The sequence below is a fragment of the Apostichopus japonicus genome, chromosome 22, assembly GCF_037975245.1.
Source record: "Apostichopus japonicus isolate 1M-3 chromosome 22, ASM3797524v1, whole genome shotgun sequence".
NCBI lineage: Eukaryota > Metazoa > Echinodermata > Holothuroidea > Aspidochirotida > Stichopodidae > Apostichopus > Apostichopus japonicus.
In genome coordinates, this window is record NC_092582.1 from 21,168,418 (window position 1) to 21,191,388 (window position 22,971).

Consider the following 22,971-nt stretch of genomic DNA (forward strand, 5'->3'; position numbering starts at 1 on the left):
TTCCGTACCCTCTACCCAATGCTACCGAAAGTGCCACCCGTTAAATATGTTTGACTTCCGAGACGTTAACTATAACTTCCTCGAGTCGGACATGATCAGACATAACGTCCATTCATAACATGGAGAAAGGTGCGGCGCTCTTGACACAACATCGATTTATAAATTAAAAGAAAAATCATGTCACTAAAGACAATACCGTCAGGTATACAATGGGAATGCATCACACAATAATAAACTTACATCACAGACAAATTTACTCTTGTTGGAGGATGAAGAAAAAAATACAGAAAACACCATGTTCATTTTTAACACTTTATATAGTCTCTTCATCAAGTAACGAACTGCAGAGATATGTCATTGCAAATAATATCAAGTATATAAATATGACACAACAGTGACCCTCACAGCAATTATAACTGTGGGACTAGAAATAAACTGGAAACAGATCTGCTGTTTAGATCATCAGTGGTCACCCACACCTATGGTCTCAATTTCAACAAGCATTTCAGCTTTTTATAAGGCTCTTACTAAATTTCAAATTATTTACATTTTAATCCAATTACAGGAATGCATGTTTCCCACAAAGCTAATGTCATGTTTCAGGTTTTTTTTTTTGTATCAATGAAAAATCTTACTTAGTTGTTCTTGTTGCAAGTTTTTGTCTAAAGATACAGATTAGGTTTACAGACACTATATCATTGCTACAACAGTTGAGCCACAGTACCACATAAGTCTGGCAAATTCAAGTCAAAACTGCACTGAGCTTTAAAGAATTTTGACCTCTACCAACATTTCTTGTTTTACTCCCAATGTGATAAATAAAAAATAAAAACATCAAATAAGTAAGAATGACTAATACAAGAACAGATAGAGTGTGTGACAAACTAACATTACACTATCAAGCAGATAGAAAGAGTCATGGACATGAAGCAGCATAAAACGTAATGCTCTGAACACATTGCAGACTACAGTATAAGGATTTAAGGTTCAGGAAAAAATGGGAAATAAATAACATACTTTATACTTCCCATTTGAGCTTATTAAAGCATTTCATGAAACACACACAAAAAACACATAATAAAAACATCTTATTCCAAACACTAACAAGGTGTATATTAATACTAAATTCTATTGCACACAATCTTATAACTTCACATTGAGAGAACTGGTATTAACATTATCTTAGTTTGATTTGTCCACCCAATGGAACTGACCAGCTTTCAGGTATTTACCTTCAGTTAATAAAGAATCAAGCTGCCACTATTTTCTTGTAAACATAGCAGAAATAAGATAAATAAATTATGAAGGACAGCTATCTGACACATTACAAAAAATACAGAAAGAAATACAACATCAAACTCAGCACATGAAACAACTTGTGTGAGGGTGTCATGTAATGAAAGACTCCTGCAGAATAGTGAAAGGGTGACCAAAAGGCTGCAGTTGGCTCTATGTACTTATTTCAAACAGCTTCATTAATTATTAACCCAACCCAATACTGACACTTCTACTAGTCCTGAAAAACAAATAACTCAAGACTGAACATATCACCAAACCAATTAAACTTGATTGAATCTGAGACTTGACCTGAACGTCTTCTCACTACATTTATTAATGTGTTCAGAATTTGTTTCGTCGTTATTTCCATAATATCCTGTTTTGATTGACACTATAGATGTCTAAAATATATTAGAGAGTGTGCAGGTCTGCTACTTCACCATTCAAATGTCAAATTTAATCAACACAGTCTTGAACTGCCTCCACACACCCTGCAACATTGCATCTCTAAAATATCAAGTCAACTTTGCTCTATGTTCAAAGCATTTAACAGTGTTACTTGTGGTGCTTTCAATTACCAATATTAAAGTACTGAGAGCACCACCAGAATCTGAATGTGTTGCACTGAAGCCAATGTTCGTGAATTCATATCATAGGCTTTGCTGCATCCAATATAATAACTAACTGCACAATCATGCTACAAGATGACCATGTGGTGGAAAACAGGTAATATATATCACACTATAAGAATATATATATCCCCTCTGAACAGGATACTGTCACACAGTATAGGCAGGGAGATGTTATGGAAACAACTCCCTGGTATAGGCCAACAACTGTCCTCTTCCCCATCCCACTAACTCTGCTCCAATGCCAGTGGTGTAGACTTACCTGCCATATACAGAATACACTCTTCACTCTGGTCTACTTCATCAGTTTCTTCACTATTTTTATACTTCAAGATAGCAACAACAAAATAAGCACAAAGAAATCTTTCTTCTAATAATTTAACCGAGACTATTCTCTTTGAGACACAGTATCGTTAGGATCAGGTAAAATAGGACTGCTTTAAGTGTTCCCTTGAAAAGAATGAAGAAATTACAGAGTAGTTAAGATTGATGTCTTCACATCTGATTCTAATGAATTTCACATCCAGTCTTTCTGCACATCCAGTCTGTACTATCAGTGACTATAGGGGTAATCCTCAAATTCAAGACTGCCTATTGGATTTCCAAACTCATCAACAGGAATATGGTGGTAGCCGTCTATGGGCATCCCGTATCCATCGGCCATCTCAATACCAGCACTGTCAAATAAAGAAAGACTAACTAAGTTAACAAATGCTTTGAAAATTGGGCAAGTGATGGGCATGACGGAACTTGTGAACGAAAACTCAACAGTGAAGTTTCAAACAAAGCTTGTTCTTCAAGATGCAGAGCAACATTTGGTTTGAACTGATCAACCTTAAATAAGTACAACAGGAATGTTTTTTGAAAAGGTTGGACAGGTTCAATATATTGCTGTCCTCGATTTGATTTGATTTGATTCGCACTCAGATTGTTCAAATACAAAAATATTACAAAGACAAAAGGGACGGAATTGAAGAGAAAAAAAGAGTAACAGGAGCTAAACCCATAAGGCTGACAGAAAGTCAGCCATTTCCAATGGGGCCCTATAGACGAAAAATTGCACTATCAATGGAAATGACTAGGAAACCAATAAATAAGACATGGTTCCAATTTTAACCTTTCTGTGGCATATACATCTGTTAACTAATCAAGTCATTTACAATTTGTAGCATGAAGACAAACAATGTGCCTGGCTTTAATGTAAGTCCTTACTACGTACAGTGCAGAGCAAATACCACTGGGACAAACACCTCACAGTCACATGACAAACATGAATTAAAACCTACAGCACAGCAGTAGAAGGAGAGCCCACTGTTGAAGATCATGGATAGGAGAAATCAAGTGGTGCAATCCTGTGGGCTATAGATAGATTGGTAAGTTCTTTTACTGTGAAAGCTAGCACATACCATCTTACCTATACAATGTTTAGCAAACACATACCATCTTACCTATAATGTTAAGCTAGCACATACCATCTAACCTAAACAATGTTAGCTAGCACATACCATCTTACCTATACAATATTTAGCTAGCACATACCATACTACCTATACAATGTTGAGCTAGCACATACCATCTTACCTATAATGTTAAGCTAGCACATACCATCTAACCTAAACAATGTTAGCTAGCACATACCATCTTACCTATACAATGTTAGGCTAGCACATACCATCTTACCTATACAATGTTAGCTAGCACATACCATCTTACCTATACAATGTTGAGCTAGCACATACCATCTTACATATACAATGTTAGGCTAGAACATACCTTCTTACCAAAAAAATGTTTAGCTAGCACATACCATCTTACCTATACAATTTTAAGCTAGCACATACCATTTTACCTAGATACAATGTTAGGCTAGCACATATGACCATCTTACCTATAAAATGTTTAGCTAGCAAATACCATCTTACCTATACAATATTTAGCTAGCACATACCATCTTACCTATACAATTTTAAGCTAGCACATACCATCTTACCTATACAATGTTTAGCTAGCACATACCATCTTACCTATACAATGTTAGGCTAGAACATACCTTCTTACCAAAAAAATGTTTAGCTAGCACATACCATCTTACCTATACAATTTTAAGCTAGCACATACCATTTTACCTAGATACAATGTTAGGCTAGCACATATGACCATCTTACCTATAAAATGTTTAGCTAGCAAATACCATCTTACCTATACAATATTTAGCTAGCACATACCATCTTACCTATACAATTTTAAGCTAGCACATACCATCTTACCTATACAATGTTTAGCTAGCACATACCATCTTACCTATACAATGTTAGGCTAGAACATACCTTCTTACCAAAAAAATGTTTAGCTAGCACATACCATCTTACCTATACAATTTTAAGCTAGCACATACAATATTACCTAGATACAATGTTAGGCTAGCACATATGACCATCTTACCTATAAAATGTTTAGCTAGCAAATACCATCTTACATATACAATATTTAGCTAGCACATACCATATTACCTATACAATGTTAAGCTAGCACATACCATCTTACCTATACAATGTTAAGCTAGCACATACCATCTTACCTATACAATGTTTAGCTAGCACATACCATCTTACCTATGCAATTTTAAGCTAGCACATACCATATTACCTATACAATGTTTAGCTAGCACATACCATCTTACCAATACAATGTTAAGCTAGCACATACCATCTTACCTATACAATGTTTAGCTAGCACATAACATCTTACCTATGCAATTTTAAGCTAGCACATACCATATTACCTATACAATGTTTAGCTAGCACATACCATCTTACATATACAATGTTTAGCAAGCACATACCATCTTACCTATACAATGTTAAGCTAGCACATACCATCTTACATATACAATGTTAAGCTAGCACATACCATCTTACCTATGCAATTTTAAGCTAGCACATACCATATTACCTATACAATGTTTAGCTAGCACATACCATCTTACCAATACAATGTTAAGCTAGCACATACCATCTTACCTATACAATGTTTAGCTAGCACATAACATCTTACCTATGCAATTTTAAGCTAGCACATACCATATTACCTATACAATGTTTAGCTAGCACATACCATCTTACATATACAATGTTTAGCAAGCACATACCATCTTACCTATACAATGTTAAGCTAGCACATACCATCTTACATATACAATGTTAAGCTAGCACATACCATCTTACCAATACAATGTTTAGCTAGCACATACCATCTTACCTATACAATGTTTAGCAAGCACATACCATTTTACCTAGATACAATGTTAGGCTAGCACATATGACCATCTTACCTGTACAATGTTTAGCTAGCACATACCATCTTACCTACACAATATAAGCTAGCACATACCATCTTACCTATACAATGTTAAGCTAGCACATATCATCTTACCTATACAATGTTAAGCTAGCACATACCATCTTACATATACAATTTTAAGCTAGCACATATCATCTTACCTACACAATATAAGCTAGCACATACCATCTTACCTATACAATGTTAAGCTAGCACATATCATCTTACCTATACAATGTTAAGCTAGCACATACCATATTACATATACAATGTTAAGCTAGCACATACCATCTTACCTACACAATGTTTAGCTAGCACATACCATCTTACCTATACAATGTTTAGCTAGCACATTCCATCTTATATACAATGTTAAGCTAGCACATACCATCTTACCTATACAATGTTTAGCTAGCACATACCATCTAACCTATACAATGTTTAGCTAGCACATACCATCTTACCTATACAATGTTTAGCAAGCACATACCATCTTACCTATACAATGTTTAGCTAGCACATACCATCTTACCTGTACAATGTTTAGCTAGCACATGCCATCTTACATATACAATGTTTAGCAAGCACATACCATCTTACCTATACAATGTTAAGCTAGCACATACCATCTTACACAATGTTAAGCTAGCACATACCATCTTACCAATACAATGCTTAGCTAGCACATACCATCTTACCTACACAATATAAGCTAGCACATATCATCTTACCTATGCAATGTTAAGCTAGCACATACCATCTTACATATACAATGTTTAGCAAGCACATACCATCTTACCTATACAATGTTTAGCTAGCACATGCCATCTTACATATACAATGTTTAGCAAGCACATACCATCTTACCTATACAATTTTAAGCTAGCACATACCATATTACCTATACAATGTTTAGCTAGCACATACCATCTTACCAATACAATGTTAAGCTAGCACATACCATCTTACCTATACAATGTTTAGCTAGCACATACCATCTTACCTATGCAATTTTAAGCTAGCACATACCATATTACCTATACAATGTTTAGCTAGCACATACCATCTTACATATACAATGTTTAGCAAGCACATACCATCTTACCTATACAATGTTAAGCTAGCACATACCATCTTACATATACAATGTTAAGCTAGCACATACCATCTTACCAATACAATGTTTAGCTAGCACATACCATCTTACCTATACAATGTTTAGCAAGCACATACCATTTTACCTAGATACAATGTTAGGCTAGCACATATGACCATCTTACCTGTACAATGTTTAGCTAGCACATACCATCTTACCTACACAATATAAGCTAGCACATACCATCTTACCTATACAATGTTAAGCTAGCACATATCATCTTACCTATACAATGTTAAGCTAGCACATACCATCTTACATATACAATTTTAAGCTAGCACATATCATCTTACCTACACAATATAAGCTAGCACATACCATCTTACCTATACAATGTTAAGCTAGCACATATCATCTTACCTATACAATGTTAAGCTAGCACATACCATATTACATATACAATGTTAAGCTAGCACATACCATCTTACCTACACAATGTTTAGCTAGCACATACCATCTTACCTATACAATGTTTAGCTAGCACATTCCATCTTACATATACAATGTTAAGCTAGCACATACCATCTTACCTATACAATGTTTAGCTAGCACATACCATCTAACCTATACAATGTTTAGCTAGCACATACCATCTTACCTATACAATGTTTAGCAAGCACATACCATCTTACCTATACAATGTTTAGCTAGCACATACCATCTTACCTGTACAATGTTTAGCTAGCACATGCCATCTTACATATACAATGTTTAGCAAGCACATACCATCTTACCTATACAATGTTAAGCTAGCACATACCATCTTACACAATGTTAAGCTAGCACATACCATCTTACCAATACAATGCTTAGCTAGCACATACCATCTTACCTACACAATATAAGCTAGCACATATCATCTTACCTATGCAATGTTAAGCTAGCACATACCATCTTACATATACAATGTTTAGCAAGCACATACCATCTTACCTATACAATGTTTAGCTAGCACATGCCATCTTACATATACAATGTTTAGCAAGCACATACCATCTTACCTATACAATGTTAAGCTAGCACATACCATCTTACCTACACAATATAAGCTAGCACATATCATCTTACCTATACAATTTTAAGCTAGCACATACCATCTTACCTATACAATGTTTAGCAAGCACATACCATCTTACTTATACAATGTTTAGCTAGCACATGCCATCTTACATATACAATGTTTAGCAAGCACATACCATCTTACCTATACAATGTTAAGCTAGCACATACCATCTTACATATACAATGTTAAGCTAGCACATACCATCTTACCAATACAATGTTTAGCTAGCACATACCATCTTACCTATACAATGTTTAGCAAGCACATACCATTTTACCTAGATACAATGTTAGGCTAGCACATATGACCATCTTACCTGTACAATGTTTAGCTAGCACATACCATCTTACCTACACAATATAAGCTAGCACATACCATCTAACCTATACAATGTTAAGCTAGCACATATCATCTTACCTATACAATGTTAAGCTAGCACATACCATCTTACATATACAATTTTAAGCTAGCACATACCATCTTACCTACACAATATAAGCTAGCACATACCATCTTACCTATACAATGTTAAGCTAGCACATATCATCTTACCTATACAATGTTAAGCTAGCACATACCATATTACATATACAATGTTAAGCTAGCACATACCATCTTACCTACACAATGTTAAGCTAGCACATTCCATCTTACATATACAATGTTTAGCAAGCACATACCATCTTACCTATACAATTTTTAGGTAGCACATACCATCTTACCTATACAATGTTTAGCAAGCACATACCATCTTACATATACAATGTTAAGCTAGCACATACCATCTTACATATACAATTTTTAGCAAGCACATACCATCTTACATATACAATGTTTAGCTAGCACATACCATCTTACCTATACAATGTTAAGCTAGCACATACCCTTTTACCTATACAATGTTAAGCTAGCATATGCCATCTTACATATACAATGTTTAGCAAGCACATACCATCTTACCTATACAATTTTTAGCTAGCACATACCATCTTACCTATACAATTTTTAGCTAGCACATACCATCTTACAATGTTTAGCAAGCACATACCATCTTACATATACAATGTTAAGCTAGCACATACCATCTTACCTATACAATGTTTAGCAAGCACATACCATCTTACATATACAATGTTAAGCTAGCACATACCATCTTACCTATACAATGTTTAGCAAGCACATACCATCTTACATATACTGTACAATGTTAAGCTAGCATATACCATCTTACCTATACAATGTTTAGCAAGCACATACCGTCTTACACAATGTTAAGCTAGCACATGATGAGTTATTTGAAAACCTTTACTATGACTTCTTGAGTGCCTCACAGCAAAAAAGCCATTTAGTGCACAATGAAGAAGGTAGGTAACTAGTTTCATAATGGGTGGTAACATGGCCAGTTACTAGCACAAAATAGAGCAGCTATGAACAACCAACAAAAACTAATTGGACAACTAGCATTATAAAAGAAAGAGCAAAGAGGTGAATGGGAGAGGGGAGGGATTTGGGGGGGGGGGCAGCCACACTCCATATAGCAACATATGCACACCACATTGTTATTGCAACAAATATATCTTCATGCATGAATCTTCACTTTACTTTCCTATCTTTTGATAAAAGGTAAGAAAGACTGTCTTCCTTTTCACACTTAACAGAGTCAAGAGCCAATGAGCCATTACAGATGAACATAGTTTTTTTCAACAAAGGAAACAGTCAGGGAGGTAAACATAAATAAATACAAACCAACTATTCACAGGGAACTGTGAAAAACAAAATTACCAGAAAATATTATGGTTCGATTCTTTGTAGAACTTAACACAACTTTGTTTATACTCATATATTTTGCTGTTATCTTTCTGAGGGCAGTTAATATGAAATAACATACAATGTGTAAGTTACATAGGGTCTGATAACAAGGTGAACAATTTGGGTCAGGCCAATTGTGGCAAACTCAGAAAAATGTCAGCAACCTGCAAAATTAGATAAATTGGAGATTATGAAGCAATACTTTATGAGAAACCAAACCTTACGCCAGGAAACCAAAAGGCTGAGTTATTCCTTGCCACATTCTATTTGAAAACTTTCAATGTAACATTGCACACGTTTTTAAATAGTTGAGTGCAAATGACCTTTGAGTTGACCCCCCCCCCCCCCAAAAAAAAAAACCAATAGAGTGCTCGTACTCACCAAGGAGAATCCTATACACAAATTATGAAGTTCATTGCCAGCTTTACATTTGGAGGTTGGGTCTTTGACTTCAAATGACATTCAAAAACAAAAGGATTCTTGCACTCACTATCATGGATCCACATATTACATGTGAAGTTCATCTGTGCTTTACAAGGTATTCAGACTTTATTATAATTTTTTTATTTTTTTATTATTGTAATCTTTAATGAGAGTAGTCCTGCTCAGTGAAGAAGCACTGCTTTCCAGAGGAGCCCTCTTTAACCTCTTGTGACCTCAAATAACCTTTGACCTACATGAAACTTTTCCTTCTTCTACTCAAAACTAAGTATCAAGTTCATCAAAGATTTACTAAGGGAATTATCATGTGGACAAGGCTTTCAGAGTTTGACCTCTGATGACCTTTCTTTCTATATGGTAACAATTGGTTTTTTGTAATCATGGAGTGGAATCCATACACCAAGCATCATATTAATCCATCATGAACTTTTTTATCACATAGATTATTTTTTGTCTTGGACAAGTAATCAAAAACATAATAAAAGATCTAAATAAAACAATGAAACAAACGAATGCTGAACCTCGACACTTGGTAAACATCTTCAATAGCAACCAAAGATAGTAATATTTTAAACTGTCAAAAGCAACATTATGGTAAGTTGAATATAGTATCAAGTGTAAGAGAGTGAAAATTCTCCAGTAAACTAAGTCATGTGTCAACAAGAATACAAAACAATGAAATCGATGCAGCATTCCCTTGATGAGATATTGCATTTACAAACAAGTCATGTCGACACACATGGACATATTCCATCGTAACTGCAGAGGTAATGTTTAATATCAAAACCAATCAAATGTTTCATTCTATTTAACACAAATAGAAAGGTCAGCAATTAAACTTTGATCCCTTTTGTTTACTTGTTTTAATATTTGTTTCAACTTTGCAAGAAAAATTCTTGCGGAATTAATGTTTCTGCCTAACAAAGGAGGCAGGTAGGCTTACAATGCAAAGATATACAGTATGACACATATATATCATACAGGTGGGGTGGAAAATAATCCCATCAATACCAATGCAAAGATATATGATACATATATATCATACAGGTGGGGTGGAGAATAATCCCATCAATACCAATGCAAAGATATATGATACATATATATCATACAGGTGGGGTGGAAAATACTCCCATCAATACCAATGCAAAGATATATGATACATATATATCTTACCGGTGGGGTGGAAAATAATCCCATCAATACCAATGCAAAGATATATGATACATATATATCATACAGGTGGGGTGGAAAATACTCCCATCAATACCAATGCAAAGATATATGATACATATATATCATACAGGTGGGGTGGAAAATAATCCCATCAATACCAATGCAAAAATATATGATACATATATATCATACAGGTGGGGTGGAGAATAATCCCATCAATACCAATGCAAAGATATATGATACATATATCATATAGGTGGGGTGGAAAATAATCCCATCAATACCAATGCTAAGATATATAATACATCATATAGGTGGGGTGGAGAATCATCCCATCCATACCAATGCTAAGATATATGATACATATATCATATAGGTGGGGTGGAAAATAATCCCATCAATACCAATGCTAAGATATATAATACATCATATAGGTGGGGTGGAGAATCATCCCATCCATACCAATGCTAAGATATATGATACATATATCATATAGGTGGGGTGGAAAATAATCCCATCAATACCAAAGCAAAGATATACTGTATGATACATATATACCATACAGGTGGGGTGGAAAATAATCCCATCAATACCAATGCAAAGATATATGATACATATATCATATAGGTGGGGTGGAGAATAATCCCATCAATACCAATGCAAAGACATATGATACATATTTATCATACAGGTGGGGTGGAGAATAATCCCATCAATACCAATGCAAAAATATATGATACATATATATCATACAGGTGGGGTGGAGAATAATCCCATCAATACCAATGCTAAGATATATGATACATCATATAGATGTGGTGGAGAATCATCCCATTCATACCAATGCAAAGATATGTGATACATATATATGTATCATACATATCATACATATATATATAATGCAAAGATATATGATACATATATATCATATAGGTGGGGTGGAGAATCATCCCATCAATACCAATGCAAAGACATATGATACATATTTATCATACAGGTGGGGTGGAGAATAATCCCATCAATACCAATGCAAAAATATATGATACATATATATCATACAGGTGGGGTGGAGAATAATCCCATCAATACCAATGCTAAGATATATGATACATCATATAGATGTGGTGGAGAATCATCCCATTCATACCAATGCAAAGATATGTGATACATATATATGTATCATACATATCATACATATATATATAATGCAAAGATATATGATACATATATATCATATAGGTGGGGTGGAGAATCATCCCATCAATACCAATGCAAAGACATATGATACATATTTATCATACAGGTGGGGTGGAGAATAATCCCATCAATACCAATGCAAAGATATATGATACATATATATCATACAGGCGGGGTGGAGAATAATCCCATCAATACCAATGCTAAGATATATGATACATCATATAGGTGTGGTGGAGAATCATCCCATCCATACCAATGCAAAGATATGTGATACATATATCATATAGGTGGGGTGGAGAATTATCCCATCAATACCAATGCACAGATATGATACATATATATAATGTAGGTGGGGTAAATATAAATCCCATCAATATCCTTGCACAGATGTGATGTATACATATATCATATAGGTGGGGTTAAGAATAACTCCATCAATATATTGCATGTACACAAAAGTGCAGTATTGTTGTACAATATTTACATATTACTTATAAGGGTCTTTAGGTTAATTTATCTTAAATAGAGAGTTGCATCTGAATAACTGATTAACCAAAAGTTATTACATTGTCATCCCTGTACTTGACATATCTGATCCTATTTTACAAGCCTTCCTGTCAGTCCTTTGTTAGATAGTGTAGGCATGCAATTGAGAATACAACAATGAGGTAATATGTAACACAGAATGCCAACAGCTTATCAGCCCACAAACATTTATCAAATGCCAAAATTGTGGGCATTTCAAATCACAGCTTCTTGTTCATTGTAGGGGCTATTACACATTCAGAGCAATGGGGCCATTTTGAAGAGGGGAAGGGGGAAGTGGTGATACCAAATTTTCTTAAACTATGTCCTCTTTGAAGACCAAACCAAGCTAAATCACCAATGGCAGTAGGTAGGAAGCTATCAAAAAGATGGCCAGTTTGGTTATCTTTGCTAAATGATTTTAGTTGTTTATGCTACAGTGGCCCATATGGGCCATAGTAACCTTCAACAGTTCGGAGTTTTCCTCAAATCGTGAGTACTTCTTCAGAATTCTGCTCTTTTCCTTACAATTTCAACCTGTTATACCAAACTATACCTTTAACCATTTTTTCCTTTTGTCATACAAAAAAAAATATTTAGGAAGTGTTAGTCTCAAATTGGAATCATCAAACTTTAGTTAACCTTAAAACATTTCTCTGGAAAGCCTCCTTTGCCTTATGGATAATGCTCATGAAATAAGCATTAAGAAATATTAAGTGTATATTTACATTTATAAGACAACTAATATTTGACAAGTATTCCTCACATAAAGTGTTCTCGAGGCTTCCTCTTGAAAACATATTTTTAACACTAAAAAAGGATGATTTTGAACTGAACATGAAGACTTTTCAACACCATTTGCAATAACACTCATTTCCTTAACTTACAAACTTCATCTTTAATAGCATTCTTCTATTTTGTTGACTCAATGTTTAAAAAAACATGAATGTGACTAGTTCTAATGTAACAAAAGTGTATGGGTGACACATTTGCCAGAAGGACTTGAAATCACCAATTTCTTTTTAAATGGCTACGATTGATGTTATATTATGCCTCATTTGAGCTTTAAATAGAACTCCAATATTTGGAAGACAGCCATGTAATCTGAAATCAGATTAAACCAAAAGCTACCCTTATATTGATGAAATCAATTGATGGAGCATTAGGGTTGGGCGATATTTGTTTTTTAACGTCACGATAAATAGTTCAAAAATTATCGCGATATTTTGATAATTACGATAATTTTTCCTTGTTGTTTTTAGTGTGTTAAACACACTAAAAACAACTGCCGATTTCCCACCGATGTTTTCGCGCAGCGAACACACCAACCCCTGTTGCGTGCAAGCATAATAGCGTGGGGTCCAGGGGCCCGCCTTATGGCCCCTGTGGGGTCAAGGGGTGGAACCCCTTGTGTAAGGTCCAGGGGGCGAATGTCCCCGGAAAATTTTAGTATATTTGCGTGTCTGGCAATAAAAAATTTGCAGTTGAGGATTCAAAATACTGGCAACTTTTTGAATTTCAATTGTCACGAAACTGATGAAAATTTGAAAATGACAAGTTAGAGTAGCTATATTATGTGATAAAATGAAAAGAGATTTAATCTGTCTTACAATCTTTGAAAAGTTTAACTTACAAAACCGTCGATATTATGAAACAAACTACGTTCGGCAAAGCCCTGTTTCTAGACTGCCTAACAATGAACAGCGTGCACTATCACTGACAACTGCAGTGTTTACCCCTACTTAAATATCACGGTAGGCTACTGTACATGTGCTGCGAATATTCCCAGGTACCTTGCCAAACAACCCTCCTGTCTAACACCTGTTTGTTAACATTTTTGGCACGTTTCCGAAAACTTTTCATGAAGTAAACTATTTTGGCTCAACTCTAGAATTAATTAGGTCAGTCAGTAAAGGATCGGTAAAGTTATGCGAAATATTATCTTAGACGTTCAAGAAAAGTATATATCCCCGTAACATTAAGGTAAGTAAAACACACCTCAAGCTAACCGACTCCTCCGCATGAACAAAACAATCTATTCCCCATGATACACCAGGCACAGTCTATAGCATACAGACATAGCACGATATCAAGGCCCCAATAGCTACAGTATGGCCATTTTTATGAAAGTAAACCTTTTAATCCCATATTTTAGGCCACTTGGCATGATTAACTAAATGCTAAATATTGTTTCCATGTCCCTGTAGAAAACGTCAACTTCGCAAAATACAAGTAGTTGTGTTTTTGTTGTTACGTACGATCCGTAACCGACGAAGTGGTTAGGCTATTTACTATACACTTAACTATGGTAGGATATTAATTTTTCCTTTTTTTTGTGGAAATTCTAGAAATACTTTCTTTTCCCCCCGCTTAACACCAGATGTTGTCGTATGGTTTATTCATAAATGGGTGTACTAAAGCCTTGTTTACATGACATTAGTTGCATTTAGCACGATATGCCAGTTTCGCATGATTTTTTGAAAGTATTTTCCTTGATCTTTCGTAAAATTGAAAGGTGTACCAACTTACAATACGTACACAATTTGTAATTTCTCTACTGATTTTCAGAGTTTTTTCTCTATACAGTCAATGTTGTAAAGGACGGGTTTTTTACAAAGTTCAAAAGTCAGTAAATGAAGTTGATAAACTTTATTTCTTTTCAACTTTCTTAACCATGGAATGCTAGAATAACATTTACACATAAAACGGAGGAAGGATAATCGCATTTTTTTCCACATTTATTTCAAATTTCTTTCACAAGAAATTATCGTCATTTGTTCAATCCTCAAAAAATATCGTACTGAAAAAATATTATTGCGATAATAATAATTTTTGATATATTGCCCAACCCTATGGAGCATTATGATTAACTCATAGTGTGCATTGTGTACGTGGTTTTGACTACTCACCCATTTCTGAACATTGCAGATTCTGGTCTTGCAGGATAGCCATCATTTAGTGGATGACCAAACTCATCTACATAGTCAGGAGTCATTGTACCATCAAACAATTCACCATCTTCATAACCTGGAGAAAGAGAGAGTTCAATGGCATGTGTGAAGAAATTTATACATTTTCATTGCTATAATAAACAAGGAATAAGTTAGAGTATACATCTTATACCTTCTCTTGCACCAGTAAGGAACTACTGAGGTTCTTGAACCAGTGATGAGCTACTGAGGTTTTTGAAACAGTGATGATTTACTGAGGTTCTTGAACCAGTAAGGAGCTACTGAGGTTTTTGAAAACTGATGAGCTACTGAGGTTCTTGAACCAGTAAGGAGCTACTGAGGTTTTTGAAACACTGATGAGCTACTGAGGTTTTTGAAACACTGATGAGCTACTGAGGTTCTTGAACCAGTAAGGAGCTACTGAGGTTCTTGAATCAGTAAGGAGCTACAGAGGTTCTTGAATTTTCATTGCTATAATAAACAAAGAATAAGAGTATACATCTTATACCTACTCTAGCACCAGTAAGGAACTACTGAGGTTTTTGAACCCGTGAGGAGCTACTGAGGTTCTTGAACCAGTAAGGAGCTACTGAGATTCTTGAACCGGTGAGGAGCTACTGAGGTTCTTGAACCAGTAAAGGGCTACTGAGGTTCTTGAACCGGTAAGGAGCTACTGGGGTTCTTGAACCAGTAAAGAGCTACTGATGTTCTTGAATCAGTGATGAGCTACTGATGTTTTTGAAACAGTGATGATTTACTGAGGTTCTTGAACCAGTGATGAGCTACTGAGGTTCTTGAACCAGTAAGGAGCTACTGAGGTTCTTGAACCAGTGATGAGCTACTGAGGTTCTTGAAACAGTGATGATTTACTGAGGTTCTTGAACCAGTAAGGAGCTACTGAGGTTCTTGAACCAGTGATGAGATTGATCAAGAGATTGGTTGCCATTCATTACAATATATTCCGCTACTCATCAGATTCACTCTACCTACATTGGCAATGTTCTGTAGCTGGTTGTTAGCAATATCAGTGAGTTTAATTTACTTCAGTCCTGATTCACACAAGTTAAGAAGCTAGGCTTCCCATAGATGTCTGTTTTGTCAAAATCAAGATGATTCAACATTGAACTGGTGCATGGGGATCATTAACTATCAAACACAGGAAGGAGAGCCATGGAGAGTCAAAGTTTGATCTCACCGTAGAATAAGTCAGGTCTGTCTAGGATATCTGATTCCTGGATGTATGGGCTGTAGCTTTCATCTCCATACATGATACCATCACCATCTTCCATCTGCTGCGACTCCACCATCTCCAGCCACTGTGAGTTATGCCAACGAAACTTCTCAAGCTTTATCTTTACTGACCACTCCTCATCAAATTCCTAATTGCAACAAATAAACTCAAATTAATAATAGACATATCATTTTAGTATATTTTTGCAGTAAATGAAGTATAGGCAGTCAAGGAGCAAGTTAAAGCGGCTTCTGATGTTTACACTGTAAAATCATTTGGTATTGCAATGAAGATATAACAAAACTATGTCAGATGAAGTTATGTAGATATTAATATCACAGTCTACCATATCAGTTTCAGATTCAAACACTGCAAGTAGCATCTACATAAATGGGTCAAAACTTGGCATGACTTCTCTGTACAGATGTGTGTATTATCAGAAACTGCAAAATTTACAATTTGTCCATATTGTCGCTTCTAACAGAAGCTAAGACTGTTAGTTAAAAATTACTCACCGATATAATGTCCAGTGTGTTGTCACAGACTTTCCGTATTTCAGCATTCTTATCATGCATTAAGTCAATGAGGTAAGCAGGGGCCTCTGCAGGTACACACAGTCAAGGTATAAATGCTACAGTATACATGTATAAACATACCAAGTACACTACCACATCTCTAATGCAAAACTTCTAAGCTTACTGGTTAAATCATCTTGACTAAAAAGAACTTAAACACAGCTCATGAATACTTTGGTAGATTTGCACATGAAATGCAGTCTTATTATCAATTTGATAGGCTGAAAAACATTTGGGTCTTGAACTCAGTTGAATACATGGTTTCAAAACAATAGGTGCACCAGTTTACAACTTCCCAAGTTCCAACTTTAAAACTTACATTTGTCTATAGCTTTGCATAATATGGCAACAAAAGGATGTGAATCTTAAAAGGATACGTGTTTGCTTGATGATGACTTCCCGAGTAGCTTCATGGAAAACCATTTGGTAGAAGACATAGACAATCTGACAGACTATCTCATCATCTTCTTGTTTAGCTGAAGGAAAATGTATCAAGATGATATATCTCACTGAGTAGTCACACAATTAAACAAACAGCCAATGTTACAAATGTGGTGGGGCACAGGTGTTGAATTAAATTTCAACCACTATTCAACATGAGCAGTACAGTAGATATCAAACAAAGATAACATACTTGTTGTGGTACACAACAAGTAGAGTGTACTTTGCAATGGTCAAAGCGCTCTCAAACTTATCTCTAAAAAAAGGCACAGTATGCGTGTAGCATAGCTACTAATTTGTTACTCTGTTTGTACTAAGTCTGGGAATGCAGCGGGCGGCTGACCGGTTGGGAGAGTGACGTTTTCCTTCTTTTGTTTTTGCAAAGTGTGAGGTCAGGAAGGTTATTGAACTTGCTGACAATTTGGAGGTCAGACCTGCCGATTCAAAACAACGGCGTATCTGTCGTGAGCTGCCCATGAAGGGACAAAATCGGCAGAGTGTTATTTTTGGCTAATTCTTTAACTATTCCCTACATGTATTTCGTTGTATGTATTTCATTGTATGACGGTAGTATCGAAAATAGGGTGAAATTCTTCTGAGAAGTTCACTTTTGGTTCTAGGTTCACAGACTTGACTAGCTAGAGTCAATCCGATAGGCAGTATTTGCAAGTTAGTAGTACACTGCAAGTTAATAAGAGTTACCGTAGTCTGATTAGGTATTTGTACTGGCACTGACCAGCAGTGTAGGAGGCATTGCTTTTGTAGTAACCAATTTACTGAACATTATATTCCGATCTTATCACACATTTTTCTTTCATATAAGATTCATCGAGAATAAATTTAGTAACACCGCTCCAAAACTCTTCCGACATTTTCTTTTCCTATCGCCTTCTCAGCAAACGCGACAATTCATTGTTTATAAAATCAGACTCCCCTCATATAACACTATATTCTGTTCTAAATCACACCTAGGACACATGCAGACCTACTCCATTCTAAATATGTTTTCCAGCATAATTCACTTTGGGCTCATGAATATAGGCCAAGGCATTATAAGCAACAACTTATAGGGATAGAAAGGTTCTGAGTTGAGCCCTAGCCAGCTATGATGCAGCAAGTGTTTCATCATGGAGTGATCCACATTGTTTTCAAATTGATATATCTTCAATTCTGGTGGAACTAATTCATCATGCATCTAAACTAGAACGCCACTAGTTAGAGTGAGTTGATCTCTAAATGCTTTAGTAACTGCGGACTGCCTAACATCTTCAAGAAATTGCAAACAAAAATTAATGTAAATGTCAGTATATATCAAAACTTAATTCCAGCACTATCTTCACATGATTCTGTGTCTTTTAACCAGAAACAATAGAGGAAGAATATCTAATATACTTGATACCTCATCAATGTTATGTTTCAGTGTTACATACCATTAAGTAGTTCAATGAGACTTTGTATGATGCCAGAATTGGCCAACATGGCAGCACATGCATCATCCATTGCTACAGTGCCCACCAACATCACCACCTCCAAGACCAAATCATCTTCTGCTGCTCCTACAAAGATGGAATTAATCAATGAAAAAGAAAAACAAAGGAAAGAAACAAGGGCAACAACAGTTAAAGGTAATTAGCAAGTGACACAATTCAAGACAATGAAAGACAAAGAAATCTGTACATCTCTATATATGTCACGGTTGTTTGACGCCGACAACTTGAAGTTGCTTCTCAAGCCAATTTTCACTTTCTCCATCTTCAAGTTGGCTTGCAATATTATGAATCCCCTGATAAAGACAATGAGCCCAAAATCCGGATGACAATAAAGTCAAATTGCCAATAAAAGCAGTTTACTGAAAATAGACAAGTGACAACACTAAACTGCATCATTTGACAACACCACACAGCATCATTTGACAACACCAAACAGCATCATTTCACAACACCACACAGCATCATTTCACAACACAAAACAGCATCATTTCACAACACCAAACAGGATCATTTCACAACACCAAACAGCATCATTTGAAGGACAAGAGCCTATGGGCACTGTGGTTCCTTGCATTGGGGTATATGACAATACACATAATATTATCAAGCAAGGTTGGGCTCAAATAGTCCAAGTAATTGTGGTCCTACATGTACCCCATAAAGTAACCAACACTATAGCCAACACTTTTGTGATCACAAAGTGTGATTGGATTTTTTATCAGAAGGCACTTTTGAGATCTGAATATGGCGTCGAAAATTTAAGAAATATAAGGTCACCTACAAGCGGGTCAACAGATATGATAACATTGGTGACCTCAAATCACATGGCCGTTAAGTTTGAAAATGTTCCACCACCCCATTCACAACTTGTCCCAAAACATCAATCATGTCACACCTTGGCATTGGGAGTTAATTGCATTATATGTCTAAAAATTAACTTTGAACTTGTATACATAACTTCACACACAAAGGTCACCCGGGCGTCAACCAATTGACATTTTTGATCGGTGAGACCTAACTAGAGTATCAAAACTGTAAAAATTCAAAAAAAAATTCTTTACCCATTTTCTCACACCAAAATACTATTTTTTTAACATTAATTGACCTTTGGTGACCTCGGATTAGGGTTGGGCGATATATCAAAAAGTATTATTATCGCGATAATTTTTTTCAAGACGATATTTTTTGAGGATTGAACAAATGACGATAATTTCTTGTGAAAGAAATTTGAAATAAATGTGGAAAAAAAATGGGATTATCCTTTCTCCGTTTTATGTGTAAATGTTATTCTAGCATTCAATGGTTAAGAAAGTTGAAAAGAAATAAAGTTTATCAACTTCATTTACTGCCTTTTGAACTTCGTAAAAAATCCGTCCTTTAAAACATTGACTGTATAGAGAAAAAACTTCTGAAAATCAGTAGTGAAATTACCAATTGTGTACGAACAGTAAGTTGGTACACCTTTCAAAGTTTACGAAAGATTGAGCAAAATACTTTCGAAAAATTCACGCGAAACTGGCATACCGTGCTAAATGCAACTAATGCCATGTAAACAAGGCTCTAGTACACCCATTTATGAATAAACCATAAGACCACATCTGGTTTTAAGCGGGGGGGAAAAGAAAGTATTTTCTAGAATTTCCAAAAAAAAGGAAAAATTAATATCCTACCATAGTTAAGTTAAGTGTACATTAAATAGCCTAACCAATTCGTCGGTTACGGATCACACGTAGCAATAAAAACACAACTAATTGTATTTTGCGAAGTTGACGTTTTCTACAAGGACATGGGAACAATATTTAGCATTTAGTTAATCATGCCAAGTGGCCTAAAACATGGTAGTACAAGGTTTACTTTCATAAAGATGGCCATACTATAGCTATTGGGGCCTTGATATCGTGCTATGTGTGCATGGTATAGACTGTGCCTCGTGTATCATGGGGAATAGATTGTTTTGTTCATGCGGAGGAGTCGGTTGGCTTGAGGTGTGTTTTACTTACCTTAATGTTACGGGGATATTTACCTACTTTTCTTGAACGTCTACGATAATATTTCGCACCACTTTACCGATCCTTACTGACTGACCTAATTAATTCTAGAGTGGAGCCAAAATAGTTTACTCCATGAAAAGTTTTTTGGAAACGTGCCAAAAGTGTTAACAAACAGGTGTTAGACAGGGGGTTGTTTGGCAAGGTACCTGGGAAAATTCGAAGCACATGTAGCCTACCGTGATATTTAAGTAGGGGTAAACACTGCAGTTGTAAACTGATGTACGTATAGTGCACGCTGTTCATTGTTAGGCAGTCTAGAAACGGGGCTTTGCCGAACGTAGTTTGTTTCATAATATCGACAGTTTTGTAAGTTAAACTTTTTGAAGATTGTAAGACAGATTAAATCTCTTTTCATTTTATCACATAATATAGCTACTCTAACTTGTCATTTTCAAATTTTCATCAGTTTCGTGACAATTTAAATACAAAAAGTTGTCAGTATTTTGAATCCTCAACTGCTAATTTTTTCATCGCCAGACACGCAATAAAACTAAAAAATTTCAGTGGGCCTTCGCCCCCTGGACCCCACACAGAGGGTTCCACCCCTTGACCCCACTGGGGTCCTAAGGCGGGCCCCTGGACCCCACGCCATTATGCTCGCACGCAAAAGGGGTTGGTGTGTTCGCTACACGAAAAAACCGGTGGGAAATCGGCAGTTGTTTTTAGTGTGTTCGCGAACACAGTAAAAACAACAAGGAAAAATTATTGTAATTATCGAAATATCGCGATAATTTTTGAACTATTTATTGTGACGTTAAAAAAGCAAATATCGCCCAACCTTACCTCGGATCACATGACCGTTAAGTTTGAAAATATTCCCCTTTACCATTTGCAACTTGTCCAAAAATATCAAATGTGTCACACCTTGGCATTGGGAGTTATTGCATTAAATGTCTGAAAATTAACTTTGACCTCATATAACTTCACACACAAAGCTCACCCGGGTGTCAACCCATTGACATTTTTGATTGGAAGGTACCTTTGATATCCAAATCTAGCATCAAAACCAAACATTTTCTTTCCGCACGTTTCCTCCCAAAATAAGCATATTTTTTTCTAATGTGACCTTTGACCTTGGTTTCAGATGTAGTGTGATCTCCTGATTCCAAAAAACAACACGACAAGTCTGTACAGCCATCCTAACTCCGACCGAAAACTTTGACCCCCATATAACTTGGCACATGAAGGTCACACAGGGTCAACCTATTGACATTTATGATCAGAAGGTACCTTTGACATCTGAAAATAGTATCGAAACTGTAAAAATCCCCAAAACACTTAAAGGTCACCAGAGGTCAAATTGAGGTCAAAGGTCACCCAGATGCGGGTCGACAATTGGATTACATTGAAGCAACTCCCAACCCTTACAGACAATTCGTTCTCAAGTTATCGCAAAAATTCTAATGTTTTATCATTACTTGACCTTGGATCACATGAATGTTAAGTTTCAAAATGTTTCCCTAACCAGTTCACAACTTGTCCCAAAATATCAACCTTGTCGCACATTGGCACTGGGAGTTATTGCAGTTTTAATATTTTCGTTTTTTGGACCATAACTAACCTTTGGTGACCTTTCTGGGCACCAAAAATAATAGGGCACACCTCTATATTGCGGATCT

At 35.7% G+C, this 22,971-nt stretch overlaps 1 protein-coding gene across 2 annotated transcripts in view; it reads right to left on the minus strand.

Moving 5' to 3' along the window:
* Window positions 1–298: 298 nt before the first annotated feature.
* The window catches only part of LOC139963603 (kinesin-associated protein 3-like), a 38,985-nt gene continuing 16,312 nt past the window's right edge, over window positions 299–22,971 (minus strand). The window contains exons 14-20 of one of the 2 annotated variants that reach the window (XM_071964541.1): window positions 19,242–19,367; window positions 17,748–17,846; window positions 17,311–17,396; window positions 16,760–16,943; window positions 15,523–15,640; window positions 9,212–9,228; window positions 2,453–2,584 (exon numbers count right to left, since the gene is read on the minus strand). In XM_071964541.1, coding sequence (XP_071820642.1) covers window positions 9,219–9,228; window positions 15,523–15,640; window positions 16,760–16,943; window positions 17,311–17,396; window positions 17,748–17,846; window positions 19,242–19,367 — 623 coding nt within the window. In that variant the 3' untranslated portion in view covers window positions 2,453–2,584; window positions 9,212–9,218. Of the gene's footprint in view, window positions 2,585–9,211; window positions 9,229–15,522; window positions 15,641–16,759; window positions 16,944–17,310; window positions 17,397–17,747; window positions 17,847–19,241; window positions 19,368–22,971 lie in introns of both variants that reach the window. The other variant, XM_071964540.1, reaches the window with a different exon arrangement.